We start from the raw sequence: 16,486 nt of genomic DNA on the forward strand, positions 1-16,486 counted from the left end.
ACACTTTTTTTTCCTCACAGAGAGTGGCGAGTCTGTGGAATTCTCTGCCTCTGAGGGCGGTGGAGGCAGGTTCTCTGGATGCTTTCAAGAGAGAGCTAGATAGGGCTCTTAAAAATAGCAGTCAGGGGATATGGGGGGAAGGCAGGAACAGAGTACTGATTGGGGATGATCAGCCATGATCACACTGAATGGCGGTGCTTTTTCGAAGGGCCAAATGGTCTACTCCTGCACCTATTGTCTATTGTCAATACTGTACATTATTACTCTCTTGATGTTTGAATGTAGTTACCGAATCAGTAGGATGTTTGATCCTGCAGGCTGACATGGGCTTTTTTGATACCAACAGTGACCCGAACTGTGGGATACAGGCGAAATGCAGGCAGGTAGGACTAGTGTAGATGGGACATGTTGGTCAGTGTGGGCAAGTTGAGCTGGAGGACCTGTTTCCACGCTGTATGACCCTATGATTGAAACAGTAAATGGTCGGGGCCCTGGAAAGGAAGTGCGCCACTCTTCAGTGGTGATGTTCAGACCCACACCGATAGAAACACATGACCACCCTGTATAAAATCATGAGAGGAATAGATCGGATGGACACCAAATCTTTTGCCCTAAAGGGAGAATCGAGAACCAGAGGACATTGGTTTAAGGGGAAGATTTAATAGGAATCTGAGTGGTAACTTTTTCCACACCAAAAAGTGGTGGGTGTATGGAATGAGCTACCAGAGGAGGTATGTTGAGGCAGGGACAAGCACAAAGTTTAAGAACAATTAGACTGGTACATGGCTAGGACAGGTTTAGAGTGATATGGGCCAAATGCAGGCAGGTGGGACTAGTGTAGATGGGGCATGTGGGCGGTGGGGGGCAAGTTGGGCCTGTTTCCATGCTGTATCACTCTATGACCGAGACAGTAGATGGTCTGGGCCCTGGAATGGAAGCGAGACAACCTCCGGCTGTCATGTTCAGACCCTTGTGATGTACCTTCCCGTATCTCTCTGCTCCGACGATGGACACAGAATGCTGGAGTAACTCAGCGGGGCATGCAGTATACATAGATACATAGAAAATAGGTGCAGGAGTAGGCCATTCGGCCCTTCGAGATTGCACCGCCATTCAATATAATAATGGCTGATCATCCAACTCAGTTGGGGTGGAAGATTGAAACCTTCACGTGGTCCGCCCTGTTTCGACTAATGCAATCAACTAGACGTGGACAAACAGAAGATCAAAGAGAACAAGTTGTCCTACAACTTTAAGCTGTGTAATGCCACACGAAAGAAGATCCAACTCAGTATCCTGTGTTAAAGAGGGAACTGCAGATGCTGGAGAATCGAAGGTTACACAGAAAAGCTGGAGAAACTCAGCGGGTGCAGCAGCATCTATGGAGCGAAGGAAATAGGCAACGTTTCGGGCCGAAACCCTTCTTCAGACTGAAACCCGTCTGAAGAAGGGTTTCGGCCCGAAACGTTGCCTATTTCCTTCGCTCCATAGATGCTGCTGCACCCGCTGAGTTTCTCCAGCTTTTCTGTGTAACCTCAGTATCCTGTACCTGCCTTCTCTCCATACCCCCTGATCCGGTGCAGGCTCGAAGGGCCGAATGGCCTACTCCTGCACCTAATTTCTATCCCTTTAGCCACAAGGGCCACATCTAACTAGCGAGCATTGCCACTTTCATTTCACTGCACATCTCGTATGTGTATGTGACAAATAAACTTGACTTGACTTAACTCCCTCTTAAATATAGCCAATGAACTGTGGCCTCAAACTACCTTCTGTGGCAGAGAGTATCTCCAGAGATGATGCTGCTGCTGCTGCTGCCTGTCCCGCTGAGTCACTCCAGCATTCTGTGTCTACCTTCGATTTAAAGCAGCATCTGCAGTTCTTTCCTCTCTGTCCCCGACCCCCCCGGCGCTGGCCCTGCCTGCCATCGGCCTCATGTCCACGGTCAGGCTGCCTGTGAGGGAATGCGGGGGGCGCTGGCCTGTGGCGGCTGAAGGGGAGATGGAACCACGCTGGGGAAACGCTCTCATCTTACCCGGTAGCTGCGGCTCCCGGACGCCGCCATGTTACCGATGAATGACCTTCCACAGCGGAAATGACGCAGCCGCGTGACGTCAGCAGAGGGAGGGGGGGGGGGTTGGGGCGTGTTCGAATTCGACGTGACGTCACGGGTTGGCGCCAAATCTCCCATGTTGCAACCAAAGGTTGCTACAGTACCTCGTATTGCAGATATCCAGACACGAGAATGCTGGAGCAACTCAGCGCGTTTGGCAGCGTCTCTGGAGAGAAGGAATGGGTGACGGGTCGCGTCGAGACCCTTCTTCAGACTATATTTAAGAGGGAGTTAGATGTGGCCCTTGTGGCTAAAGAGATCGGGGGGTATGGAGAGAAGGCAGGTACGGGATACTGAGTTGGATCTTCTTTCGTGTGGCATTACACAGCTTAAAGTTGTAGGACAACGTGTTCTCTTTGATCTTCTGTTTGTGCACGTCTAGTTGATTGCATTAGTCGAAACAGGGCGGACCACGTGAAGGTTGCAATCTTCCACCCCAACTGAGTTGGATGATCAGCCATGATTATATTGAATGGCGGTGCAGGCTCGAAGGGCCGAATGGCCTACTCCTGCACCTAATTTCTATGTTTCTATGCTTCAGACTGAGTCAGGGGAGAGGGAGATACAGAGATAAGGAAGTGTAAGGTGCAAGAACGAAACATCAAAAGGGGGTGGAGATATTGAGAAAATCATTCTTATCCAGGAGCAGGTGACAACGAAGCATATTAGGGTGATTTCACGAAAGGTTACTGGATCATAGATCCTCACCCACGTGACCGCAACATTTAACTGGGGTACAAACGTCACTTCCAGTACATGTTATTGATGCTAGAAACGCGAACTTTCAAACCTGTTAAAAACCGCGAAAACGGCCCGTTTTTGAGCTGTAAATAACTGTGCCAGTCGGGGTGACCGTGAGACACAGCTATCTTACTTTAGAGTCCAGAAAGACAAGAGAGAGCTGAAGGGAAAATAACAGCGGAAGTTGTTGGCCGTGCAGATATAAAGATCGAAAATATCGGGAATTATCGCGTTTGCTCACTGCATTTCATCAAAACTAAGGCATCATTGATGTTTTGATGAAATGCAGTGAGCAAACGCGATAATTTAGATGATCAGCCATGGTCATATTGAATGGTGGTGCTGGCTCAAAGGGTCAAAAGGCCTACTCCTGCACCTATTTTCTATGAAGTTAGAGAGAAGTCAATGTTCATACCGTCGGGGGTGTAAGCTGCCTACGCGAAAATATGAGGTACTGTTCCTCCAATTTGCGCTGGGCCACACACTGACAATGGAGGAAGCCCAGGACAGAAAGGTCAGTGTGGGGAAGTTAAAGTGTTTAGCAACCGGGAGATCAAGTAGATTTAGATGGACTGAGGGGAGGTGTTCAGAGCAACGATTGCCGAGCCTGCGCTTGGTCTCACCCCTGCAGAAGATACAGTAGATGAGGTTGGAGGAGGTGCAAGCGAACCATTACCTCACCTGAAATGCAATTGAACCTCTGCCTCATCTAACAAAAATATAGAAATACAGGATAATGGGAATAAAGTTTAGTGCAAGATAAAGTCAGATTAAAGATGGTCTGAGTGCCTCCAATGAGGTAGATGGTGACTCGGGACTATTCTCTAGTTGTTGGTAGGATGGTTCAGTTGCCTGATAACATCAGTGAAGAAACTCCCCGAAGCTGGAGCTAGGCGTTTTCCGACTGTTGTATCTCTTGCCTGATGGGAAAGGACAGAAAAGGGAATGACCGTAAATGAAACGCATCCAGGATGCGTATCCTGGATTATTCATAAGGCACTGCAGATGCTGCTTTACAAAAAAAGACACTCAGTGCTGGAGTAACTCAGCAGGTCGCATATCTGGGGAATATAGATTGGTGATCTTTTGGTTCAAGATTGTTTGCTCATGCACAGAACTAACGTTAAACTATGAAAGACATGCCACCTAAATATTTTATCTACTAACTGCATTCTAACGCTTTCAAATATCAGAGAAAGTTATGAAAGGGTGTATACACAAAGACAAATTTTATTTAATGGTGGCAGGGAAACAAAATTTAACAGATCCTGATGATAAAACACAAAGTGCTGGAGTAACTCGGCGGGTCATGAAGCATCTGTGGAGGATGTAGATCTGTGACTTCAGGTTGGGACCCTACAGACTACTTTCAGACTTAAAGGGTCACCTATCCATGTCTGAGCGGCTGAGTTACTACAGCACTTTGTGTTTCACCAAAGATTCCAGCAGGTGCAGTTCCTCCAGGTTTCGATAAATCAGTCAGAACTCTGTTCCTTTCTCGAGATATCGAGTGTTTCCATTATCATTTGTTTTTAGTCACAATATTTTCAGGTAAAGCGAGCAAAGTAATTGCTGCTAATAGGAACCACAATACAATAAAGGCGCAAATATTCCCCGTTCACATTCCTACAGCAATAAATTGCCCATGCCCTAGTCTTGCTCATTAAAGCTGGTACCAAACACGCCAGGGTTATCATTGTGATTGTTACATTCTGACCGACAGTGTGTTTCTGAACAACGACTGCACCACATGGTGACGGATCATATTGGATCCTATTCTCTCATCTTCTCCGATTGGAAATGTTCTCACTGTGTCTCCTTCATTGCTGTAGTTCCCCCCCCATAGCCAAGTGATTTCTCCGCAATAACAAGTTTAATATCCGGTGAGTCGGTAAGCATTCTGGTAAGCATGGGCTGTTAACTCTTTCCATCACATTCAAAAGGAAGTGAGGAAGCATTTGGAGCAGGTGGTACCAATCCCCAACAATATTCTCCACATTGTCAAGTAGACATTTCAATGTTGAGTGGATGCTTGCTTCTATAATAAGTTATTTTGCAAAAACTCGAGGAACATAGGAAAAGTTCCCAATATTTCCAAGGAAATAAAATGCTTCAAAATTGAGCCTAATGTCCACTGACTCCAGTACCCTCAGAATACACCAGTTTTTATGCCATAACTGCACTATATTAGAGATACTGTTGTAGTGGGGAAAATCAGTTTAATCTCAACATTGCCTTAAAGTAGCAAATGTACAATTTACACTATCCATACATGCTGTCAACCTAACATTAAACCCATTGACCCGCCAGCATTCCTAAAAGGCAGTTTCGAGCCACTGTGTATTGGAACCACTGCAGTTTCTCTGCGGCTTGTTCCCACTGATTTTGGATTAGAGCAAGCTCTCTCTCCACAAAACCCCACTTAATAAACTCTAACAGCAAAAGGAAAAATAAAACATCACTCGCATCATACAAGATGTAGCTGAACAGAATTTATTTAAAGATCCATGAATCCTATAATTGATGCCAAAATGTATGGATTTTAAAGACATCGTAAATGGAATTTAAACGTGCTGTACAAATTTAACTGCGGAGACTTCAATTAGTGTAAAGTTTAAATGTGATGCACTTCAAAATATACACTCATTAACTACTGCAAAATACTTGGCAGGAACTTTCACATTTAATTTGTACTAAAATGTAAATCACAAAACTCAAATTTTCCTCAAATCACATTTATTAATGAATCACTAATACAGAAGCAAATGTGTATTTCCACCTAAAAAAAACAAAATGCAATGTGCACATTGTTAAACTGTCCATTCAATTGTTTTATGAATGGAACAAAAAAAACACTAAAAAGGGAGTTTTATTGTTTGGTCTTTAAAATTCTACTAAAAATGGATTCTAAACATTTCTATCAAGTCGAACATCAATTTCTCTGCCATAAAGTCGGATTCCATTCATCATCCGGCAGGCACGCTCGGCAGAATCTGTACTCTCAAAACGAACCACACCACAGCCCTTTGACTTGCCATTTTCCATCTTGATGTCTGCATAATGTACATATCCTAGATTTAAAAAAAAACAAAAAAAAAACATAAGTAAAAGGTCAATACAGCAGGCAGTGAAGATTTCATAGCGAGAGTATTTGAGTATAGGAGCAAGGATGTCCTGCTGCAGTTGTACAGGGCCCTGGTGAGACCGCACCTAGTGTTGTGTGCAGTTTTGGTCTCCTAATTTGAGGAAGGACATGCTTGCTATTGAGGGAGCACAGCGTAGGTTCACCAGGTTAATTTCCAGGATGGTGGGACTGACATATGATGAAAGAATTGGTCAACTGGGCTTGTATTTACTGGAATTTAGAAGGATGAGAGGGGTGTCTTATAGAAACATGCAAAATTCTTAAGGGAGTGGACAGGCTAGATGCAAGAAAAATATTCCCCATGTTGGGCGAGTCCAGAACCAGGGGTCATCGTTTAAGACACAGGCCATTTAAGACTGAGATGAGGAAAAACCTTTTTCACCCAGAGAGTTGTGAATCTATGGAATTATCTGCCACAGAAGGCAGTGGAGGCCAATTCGTTAGATGTATGCAAGAGTTAGATATAGAGTTAGATATAGCTCTTAGGGCTAACGGAATTAAGGGATATGGGGAGAAAGAAGGAATGGGGTACTGATTTTGGATGATCAGTCATGATCATATTGAATGGCAGTGCTAGCTCGAAGGGTCGAATGGCCTACTCCTGCACCTATGTTTACTCATTCCCTTCTATTGGTCTCACATTTTCACACCTCTAATCTTGTTACATAGCACCCTTTACCCATTTCATCTCTGGCCTTTGTCCAACCATCTGGCAAATCAAACCCCCCTCACCTGTATTCAGCTATAATTTGCCTAGTTTTGTCCTGCCCCCACCTCCCTGACAGCTTTCTTGCCCTACTACAATCAATCTGAAGGGTCATGACCCAAAACGCCATCTATTCACCTCCTCTAGAGATGCTGCCTGACCCGCTTAGTTACTGTCTTTTTTCCCCATGAGGAGAATTTAGCAATCAAGTTTCTCAAATTCTGGAGTGAAACTGGAGTTCAAATATTTTGACTGTTTTTTTGGCAAACATAGGCACCACTTGGGCACTTTGTTTGAAACACTTTGGATTTAGTACAAAAACTAATACTGACAAATGCGATAACCTCCAACAATCCATAAGATTATAGACACTTCCCGTCTCCTTAACCAGTTGAATCCCTCATCAGAGTCGAGGGTGAATTAAAAGGGGTTATTCAATTAACTGATTTCCCACAAGGTCACTGTGTTTTTAAAGTTAAAAATCAATGAACTTACCAAATTCACTGAATTTGTCCTTCAGCATTTGCCAAGTGATGTCATATGGGAGCTAAAGAAAATAAAGTGAAAGGAGAGAAGAAAAATAAATGAGTTTGTATAGTTTGCCCTTGATTTTATCACATAACTTGAACAATTAAAAGTTTGGAAAAGGGTCCCAACATTAGACTAGCCAGAATATCTCATCTAATTTTATATACACTTTACGCTCTAGGGGAAACAAAAGTGCTACATAATATCTGGTTACATTTTACAAATGGAAGGAGTTGGGAGAAAATCAACACGGAAATTATCCAAGTGTCAGGAGTTTAATTATCCCAACACAGGGGCAGTGATTGTGCTAAAGTCAGAAAGGTGGGAAATGTTGAAGCATTTAAGAGAACCTTCTTGATTCAATACTATAAAGATTACAGTTATGAAATTAATTGGCTCAAATGAAAGTCATCAAAGCAACATTTTGGGGCCATGTACCTATAACTAATCAAAGGGCCAAATGTGCAGCTGGGAATGAAGTGAAGTATATTGATGAAACACTAATAGGGCCATGAGTATTGAAAGCTAAAGCACACCTGAGAATATGGGGTGTGTTGCTGGGAACAAGAGATCAAACTGTGGCTTGGAATTCAGGCAGGCGTGTCCAGAAGTGCAGGAGATCTTGGAGAACGATGAGGAAATGCGAGAAAATTATGTCAAGGGGTTCAGCACTGCATGGATTGCAGGGTGGGACGCAAGGAGAAAGGCACTAAGCAAGATGAGCCTTCGAGTGCAGCCTTAAGTATGTAAACATGTGCAGTGAAAGTGGACCGCACTTGAAAAATAGTGATTACTGGACTAGACAGTCCCTCATTTCATATTCCTGTTCAAATTGGAAGGATAAGGCTAGCAGACCAGGAATTACCGGTCGGTCATGTTGTTTAAATCACTGGGGTGTGGTGAAGAGATGGAGAGAAAATAGTTTAGATTATGGATCTGGGTGAAACATAACAGGCAGAAGTGAACCAATAAATAGAAGCCATTGACTTGGGGAAGAGGATGTTTAACTTCACAGCTCAGAGAACCATTCCATAACCAGTCATTGGTGTGTGAAATGACTTCATGTTGGGTTGGATAGGAGTGTCAAAACCCAGGAGGTACCAGGTAGTCAATCAATTTATTAAAATCCTATTCCCAACTGAAATCTCTTCAGCCTTCTCCACTTTTAAAGCACTTTATAACTTTCCAATCTGACCAAGTTACACAACTGAAACAAGCTTCTTTACCATGATGTTACTTTCAACATTCTTAAAAATGGATAGGATACTCACATTTCGAACAAATATTTGACAGATTCTCCTGGAATTAATATTTCCTGCAGCACTGCCCATGGAACCTCCATAGTTCCCACTGAAACGATTGCGATCCATATCTGTTGACTTGTCGAAACCGCCGCCCATTCCAGTACCCATGCGATCCATACCACCACCACCACCCATTCTTTCAGCACTTTGGCCCATCCATTCCATTCCAGCTCCCATGCGATCAATATTTGATGTCATCCCAGAAGACATATTGGATCCAATCCTGTCCATTCCCAGACCAGCACGATCCATACCGGGTCCCATGCGATCCATGTTATCCATGCCAATACCTCCACCCATTTTATTCATTGCACCCATTCCAATACCTAAAAAGGGAAAAACAGGGTAAAAAACCTAACTTGAAAAGGGAATTTGGGTGTAAATGTCTGCTCTTAAATGATTTGGGCCACAAAATGTCAGGATGAAGCACAATTATACTGTTGGTATCCAAATGGAAACCTTTAGGTCAGGAGTCGGCAACCTACAGCCCACGGGCCACGGCGTATTATCTATTTTCTGAGGACTTCAGTCATCTAGAATCCTAGAGCAAGCGCAGACAGTGAGCGCAGCAAAACTACGATCGCTTACTTTTTTTTGTATCAGCGGTGTTACAAGGCAGTCAATCAAAAATGTTATAAAAAAACCTTATAAAAGTCTACAAATGTATTTATATGTTAAACACAAAGAAATATCCAAAACAAAAGAACTAAAAGAAACATTTAGAATACTAATATATTTGGTAATCAGTGGTGCTTTTTATTAGTTACTAGACCAAGTGCAGACCCATTGGGTCTGTTCCCCCAATGCGTGTTTGTTAGTTCAGATATTCCATAGCTCCTGTTTTCTGTATGTGACACCACAGCTCGCGTTGCATCAGCCGCTCAAAATATTATACAAGAGTGGCGCGCTTCTCAATATTTCACGACCTGCGGCTGGCTCATCTGCACGTTCTCCTCAGCCACTGGTGCTCTTGCCATTTTCAGATTCCGCAGATTTGGGTGAGTGTTGAGTGATAAGCATGTACAGTTGCTTCATAGTGTTTCTAGTATTTGTATCAACTGTGTGTGCGCGCACATGCGCCTGTCGGCTCTGTCCCTACTCTCCCGCCCCCTCTCTGCCATCCTCCAACCAAAACCCCCCTCTTTCACTAAACAGCTAATCACAGCGCGGATGTGGCCCGCCATCTGTTCAGACACGGGTCCTGGCCCCCATGCAGAACAGGCTGCTGACCCCTGCTGTAGGTTTTGGAGCTTGAAGCTCCACCAAGCGGAAGATGAATGTAGTTACATAATCTGACATTTCACATCCTGAATTCTAGCATTTCACAATAATATAATACAAGAATATAATTCCTACAAACATGTAACATTAATCCATAACAAAGCAGAAAATCAATATTTAATGCATCACTAATACTGTACTGTAGAGCCAGACTACAGATGTCAACCCCAATGTGAGGATGGTCTTGACCCAAAATGTCACCCATTCCTTCTCTCCAGAGATGCTGCCTGTCCCGCTGAATTACTCCAGCATTTTGTCTAACCCAATGTGTTAGTTAGCTCATCAGGTTCAAATGAGTCAACTTTGTCAGCGGTGGGCGGGATCTTCGTCCTCAGACTGGAAGTTGCTGGTTCTTTAGAAACAAACTCGTGATCATGAGTTGTAGAATCTGATTTTAAATGTTGGGGTGACTCAACCAAATGGTTTCACAGTATGTGTGAGGGTTTCTTGGAAAAAGTCACCATAATCATTTCAGATCAGGAAAGGGATCAGGTTTTAATTCTGCACCCAAGCCAACCTCTACAACTCTGCATGATGGCATAACATTTGTCAACAATGTTAACTGCATAGTTCAAATAAAAGCGCCTACAGGGTTTCTATCACCATCCTGATCTGCTACTGGCATCCAAATTACTTCAATTCAAGGTTTTTTTTAAAAAATCAGATATTACAAGCCCTTCTTTGACTGAAATAGAAGCCTGGAAAAACACTTGGACTTGCACACTTATTAATTTCTCATTTTGAAAAGCTGGTATGTATCCAATTTTTATTCTACACTATCCATATCACGATATTTGCAATACTAACATAAAAAAAAAGGGGACCAAATCATATAGCTGCTTACCTAGTTTGAATTTTCAAACAGAAAATAGGCGCAGGAGTAGGCCATTTGGCCCTTCGAGCCAGCACCACCATTCAATATGATCATGGCTGATCATCCAAAATCAGTACCCCATTCCTGCTTTCTCCCCATATCCATTGATTCCGTTAGCCCCAAGAGCTGTATCTAACTCCCTCTCGAATACACGGACTAACAAATACCACAAATGTTCTTACCCATTCCGGATGCCATGCCTGGCGTACCAGCAGCCATTCCACCACCAGCGCTCATTCCGCCAGCTAAATAGATTATGTGCAAATTAGAATTAATGTACACTATTCTCCAAATTAAGTGCTACTTTAGGAACCTATTTGGAGTTTTAAATCTACAAGATTTATGTTGGAAATATCCCACAAGTTTACTTTGACTTGGAACTGCCTAATTTTTTATTTTTTTTTAAATCAAATCAATGCATCTAAAATTGGGAATCTAATCAAGAGTGCATAACATTTGTAATAAAAGTGATCTGCAAGAATCAGATAAATTCAAGCATCTCTAAGTGACCCAACTTCACTCATGGTAAAAATCTGTAAAATTTCAAGGGCACGTTTTCAGAAATCTGGCAGTTATGTGTAATTATGCGTTATACAAGTTACGTGTACAAAAGCAGAAATCAAAAGGTGACAATGAATGTAAAAATGGTTTAAAGTAATTTAAGGGTATTTATAACAAAGCACTATTTAAACTGTTGAAGCATAGAATTATTTCCCTCAGCAATTTGAATGTATGCAATTAAAAAAGGAATGAGTGTTTAATGCTGAGTTAGAAAACATAGACCTTATAACAGGTGCTACAAATGAATTTAAACAATTTTTGGGCTGGATTTTCAGAACAAGCCTGATTCTATAAGCACGTTGGCACGTTTAAGGGTGCAACAATTAAACCTTAAAGTATCTGCACTGCTTTGCAAAGAATGCAACTTACCCATTCCTCCAAAAGAATCGCCATAACCACGTGACATCCCCATATCATTTCTGCCACCAAACTCTCGATCAAAGCCACTGCCACCCATTCCTCCACCGCTGCCAGCCCCGTACATTCCGCCTTGGTACATATCTGTAATAAGATTTTTAAAATGATGACGAGGTGAAAGGGTACACATTTTTGAATTATCAACCTCTATACTGGAAAACAAAACTGCAGATGCTGGAAATCTGAAACAAAAACAGAAAATACTGGAAGCGCAAAACAAACCAGGCAGCATGTGTGGAAAGACATTCCCTGTTGATTATGCTGTCTAGCCTCCTGAGTGTTTCTAGTGTGGTGTTTCTATTCTAACTCCAGTGCTTTCTGGTAACTATAATGGGTTAGAGGATATACATTCTATACACCAGCTTGTTAATTTAACATTTTATCCAGGTAAAAGGCCAATTGTTAATCAGTATATTTTCAACATAAGCTGGTATCACATCAATGCTCTAATTTTTCACACCCACAATCCACTAATTCATCTTATACACTCAAGGCCTATCATAGAATCCCTTTAACACCAATATTGTTATCCCAGCTAGTCCTTAGTTGTGTGCATCTACAAATGAATGTAACTGAACATTAATATGCAAGTCTTCACAATTTCCCTATCGTACATTAAGGTCTTCTCAGTACAAACATTAACCCAGACCTTTATACATTTGCTAATCTAGTTTATTTACAAGTTTGCAATAGATTTTGATAGGTTTCCAAGCACAGCAAATCCATGAGAATCCACCATCCAATTATTTTGAAATCCTGATGGCCCAATATCTGGCTCAGCAGGCAGTTTCCCCAGTCACCCAAGTTTGACTTGTCCCTCCACTCGACCAAGACACACCAAGTTCACAGCAGAAAAAAAATAAATCATTGGGGGTTTAATAGTGACATCCAATAATCTTGAAAATTTGCCGCCCAGCACCAAAGCCCCTAGTGTGCCGAGTAAAAGTAAAAGCTTTTAAAAGCTTTAAAAGAGGAGAACTAGGTGATCTCAGCCAAGGTAGCAAGTTGCTTTAATTAGTATGGGTTACTCAGGGCTCCAAAAACTGATCTAATTACAATTCCTAATTAGGCTGTGATGAATCACACCCCCACCAACTAATATTAAAAGGTCTTACTATTCCCATATATTTAAGTGTAGGAGAAACTATCAAATTAATTCTCATGCAATTGTTTTGGAAGTAAACCATGCTGCAATATTCGATACATCTCTTCAAATACATTATAACACCTAAAAAACAGCTCTTCTTTCACACAATTGGACGTAGCGTAGACTCATTTCAAGAATAATACTCATACATTGTTCCAGATCCACACTTAAAAGTTATCTTTCATTGCTGGACGTATGTTAACACATGAACACGCGTTTGGTCAGTCATCTACATCAAGATGTAATTAGTTAGAGGTCAATATGCGAGTTCGGTATTCCGATAAACGCAAGGAATCATGGGATTTGTCAAAGGTCATTCACGATTATTAAAAAAAAAAGCGAACGCAGCACTGTATAAACTGTGTACAAATTGTTAACTATTCTACCAAGGAATTAATCTAGAGTTCTATCAACTCAATAGCTTCCTTTCTTGTTCTGCTGTTTACACATTACTTAGTCCCAGTTCTAGTTCAGTTCATTAATCTGCAATTATGAGATATTCAAAAAGTTAAAGAATTTATTATTTTCATTTAATCCTTAATGAGTTTGCTACTGGAATAAGAAAATATTACTTGTGTTTGAAACATTTTCTTATCTTTATTCATAATTTATGTCTAAAAATGTTTAATCTGAGGCAGGCAGCGACTGTATCAGTGTGATGTGGGCTGATGCTTACCTACAAGCGGTGTGAATGTAATGTTAAACTGAGCTGACAAGTTTTGTCAGAGCATTTCAGTATTCTAGTACCTGAAAATCAGTATTTTGCTGAGGAAATCAGTATTTTTACATTTTGCTGAAAAAAGTGTTCTTTTTTTTTATGTGCGGGCATACCCATGTAAGAGTACAAGAATGCATAACTTTGCTACCAATTGACATGTCTTCTACGCACCTTACTTGACAGTACATTCATTGCCATCTCTTTGTATACTGCTGTTTGAACGGCTGCTTCCAGCACCAGATGTAGAAGCCATTTTGGAAGCCACCCTCCCTCCCCTAACAGACTGCGACCCAGAGTGCTATGTGTAAAGCCCATAGCGATATGTGTAAAGGCAATAGCACTCCAGCCGGGGGCGCTATTTTTAGAACCCATAGCGTTATTCGTTCAAATTCCCACGCATTAAACTAACAGCGTTGTTTAAACCGGGAGCGGGACAGGCAGATTAAAGCTTCCAGATCTTGAAATTTAATATACAAATAGATTTGATCTGCTATAATTTTTAGAGGTACAGTATGACTTTTTATATACTTGCATTTAAGCAGCAAGATGAAAGAGGAAGTCGGACTGATTTTTTAAAAAATCAGTATTTTAAAAAGCAAATCCGTACCCTGATCGCGTTCCGTACAAAATACGGAAAATCCGTACTACTTGGCAGCTCTGGTTAAGGCAAAGATCCATTTCCGAGGAAAACGGAGTACAGGGTTGGCCCTGTGACGGAGCTGCTAATCCAATATAAGATATTTAACTGCGAAATGCCTGCCCTTTAGTATTGGATAGATTGGGTGAGTGGAGGGTCTGTGCTGTTCCAAGTTTGCGGCGGTTGCGGTGCATTTCCCCCAGCCATCTCGGGGTACTTTGAAGGAGAGAGGCTCTTTGTGCAGGTGTTACCCGAAGCCCAAAGGGTTTGTGGAGGTTCTGCGTTAGGATCGGCATGCAGCGAGCTGGCGAGAGGGCTGTCAGATCAGATCAGCCCAGGTTGCCGAGTGGCCGAAGGGCAGATTTTAATGGGTTGTGTTTAAACTGTTCCACAGCGTACTGCAGGCTGGGAGTAAGAGGGAGTTCAGAGAAGGTTCACCAGACTGATTCCTGGGATGTCAGGACTTTCATATGAAGAAAGACTGGATAGACTCGGTTTGTACTTGCTAGAATTTAGAAGATTGAGGGGGGATCTTATAGAAAATTACAAAATTCTTAAGGGGTTGGACAGGCTAGATGCAGGAAGATCGTTCCCGATGTTGGGGAAGTCCAGAACAAGGGGTCACAGTTTAAGGATAAGGGGGAAATCTTTTAGGACCGAGATGAGGAGAACTTTTTTCAGAGTGGTGAATCTCTGGAATTTTCTCCTGCAGAAGGTAGTTGAGGTCAGTTCATTGGCTATATTTAAGAGGGAGTTAGATGTGGCCTTTGTGGCTAAAGGGATCAGGGGGTATGGAGAGAAGGCAGGGATGGGATACCAAGTTGGATGATCAGCCATGATCATATTGAATGGCGGTGCAGGCTCGAAGGGCCGAATGGCCTACTCCTGCACCTATTTTCTATGTTTCTATGCTCCGTCTGTGAGGCATCGCCAGCTCTCTCTCTCTCTCTCTCCCAGATCCCCCAACTGTTGACAAAGTCTGACTGAGAAAATACTCCCACTCATATTACAGGTTGGCTCCACGTTTGCTCACTCGCTGGGGTGGGCGGCACCTCCTTCAAAGAGAGTGAGAACAGGTCCCGTCAGCTGGGGAGCTGCGACCCACTCCTGAATGAAGCTTCTAGTTTGGCTGCGGTTGAAATGGCTGCAAATTCCCATAATTATCACCACCCAGTCACCCGGACCTGGCTCCCAACTGTGTGCCCTGACAGATTGGGACCAACACCAGAGGTTAAAGCGACAGCATCTTTATTTAAGCCAACCCACTTTGAAAGTTTAACCAGCCTGTTCAAACCCAATCTGAACTTTCCAACTAAACCCCCACACAGCACATTCTAGTTTTCTTCAATCCAGGAAGGTTTTTTAGATAGGAATGCAAGGAATGTCTGAAATTGGTTGACCACACAACTTGCAATTCATGTAAATTAATATTGAATTTGAATGCGACTCAGGCTATTGCCAGGGATATAATAGACACGGTTCGTTCGAGGCATTCTTGTGTTTTCAGGGCTGGTGCTGTACTGAGTCAATAATTTAAATAGATACAATTGTGGATTTGTGCAGCCTGCAGTACACTGTGGCCTACTGCTGACAGATCTGATGGACACTAATGGGCCTGAGCGTTTAGACGACTGCAGTACACTAGGCGGTCACGTTTGCAGGTCGTTGCCGGGTAATCGCCTTCATGTTCGTGAAGAGTTCCCGCATTGTGGGAACTAGTCGCGGCTTCATTATGGTTGCCACAAATTTTTTAACATGTTGAAAAATGAGCGGCGACCAGAACGAAGCCGCCATGGAGAGTAGTGAGTTGCCAGGGGGTCGAAGGTCGTAGCCGATGCTGACCGGTGAATTTCATTGGCTCTTTGGGAAATAAAAACGTAAGCAGTAGTTTTCCAGAGTGTGAGTGTTTGAAATGAATACGCAGGTCCGTACACACACAGCTCAGCTGGCGAGAATGTTTATCCGGAATGACCTATGACCTGGGCATGTGCAGTTGAAATACTGAAGTAGCTTATTGCAACAGGCTAACCATGTATTGCATACGAATCCCATGTCTGCCGCAAAGACGTCAATAAATGTATATTTCACAGATTTTATAGCCCAGTTCAACTTACCTCCCATGCCACCACCCATTCCTCCTCCACCAGCTCCTCTGTAATCATCCATGCCTCCTGATCCTGGGCAGAAAGTTACATGAAGACGTGCATTGGAGGCTTTTTCAAAACATTCAAATCTATATTATGGCCAAGAGTCCGAACTTGTCCACGGTTTCCCATCCCCAAGATGGAGCTGTTCACCATTACAGAGCCTCACA

The 16,486-nt window shown here is 42.7% G+C and overlaps 2 protein-coding genes across 2 annotated transcripts in view; both read right to left on the reverse strand.

Moving 5' to 3' along the window:
- Window positions 1-2,193, reverse strand: part of timm44 (translocase of inner mitochondrial membrane 44 homolog (yeast)) — a 68,267-nt gene extending 66,074 nt beyond the window's left edge. The window contains exon 1 of the mRNA XM_055658367.1: window positions 2,036-2,193. Coding sequence (XP_055514342.1) covers window positions 2,036-2,191 — 156 coding nt within the window. The 5' untranslated portion in view covers window positions 2,192-2,193. The remainder of the gene's footprint in view (window positions 1-2,035) is intronic.
- A 3,140-nt stretch (window positions 2,194-5,333) lies between these two features.
- The window catches only part of LOC129711021 (heterogeneous nuclear ribonucleoprotein M-like), a 32,753-nt gene continuing 21,600 nt past the window's right edge, over window positions 5,334-16,486 (reverse strand). The window contains exons 13-18 of the mRNA XM_055658368.1: window positions 16,287-16,349; window positions 11,623-11,754; window positions 10,875-10,937; window positions 8,505-8,863; window positions 7,201-7,252; window positions 5,334-5,925 (exon numbers count right to left, since the gene is read on the reverse strand). Of these exons, the coding sequence (XP_055514343.1) occupies window positions 5,762-5,925; window positions 7,201-7,252; window positions 8,505-8,863; window positions 10,875-10,937; window positions 11,623-11,754; window positions 16,287-16,349 (833 nt within the window). The 3' untranslated portion in view covers window positions 5,334-5,761. The remainder of the gene's footprint in view (window positions 5,926-7,200; window positions 7,253-8,504; window positions 8,864-10,874; window positions 10,938-11,622; window positions 11,755-16,286; window positions 16,350-16,486) is intronic.

The sequence above is a fragment of the Leucoraja erinacea genome, chromosome 29 (genome assembly GCF_028641065.1).
Source record: "Leucoraja erinacea ecotype New England chromosome 29, Leri_hhj_1, whole genome shotgun sequence".
Lineage (NCBI taxonomy): Eukaryota > Metazoa > Chordata > Chondrichthyes > Rajiformes > Rajidae > Leucoraja > Leucoraja erinaceus.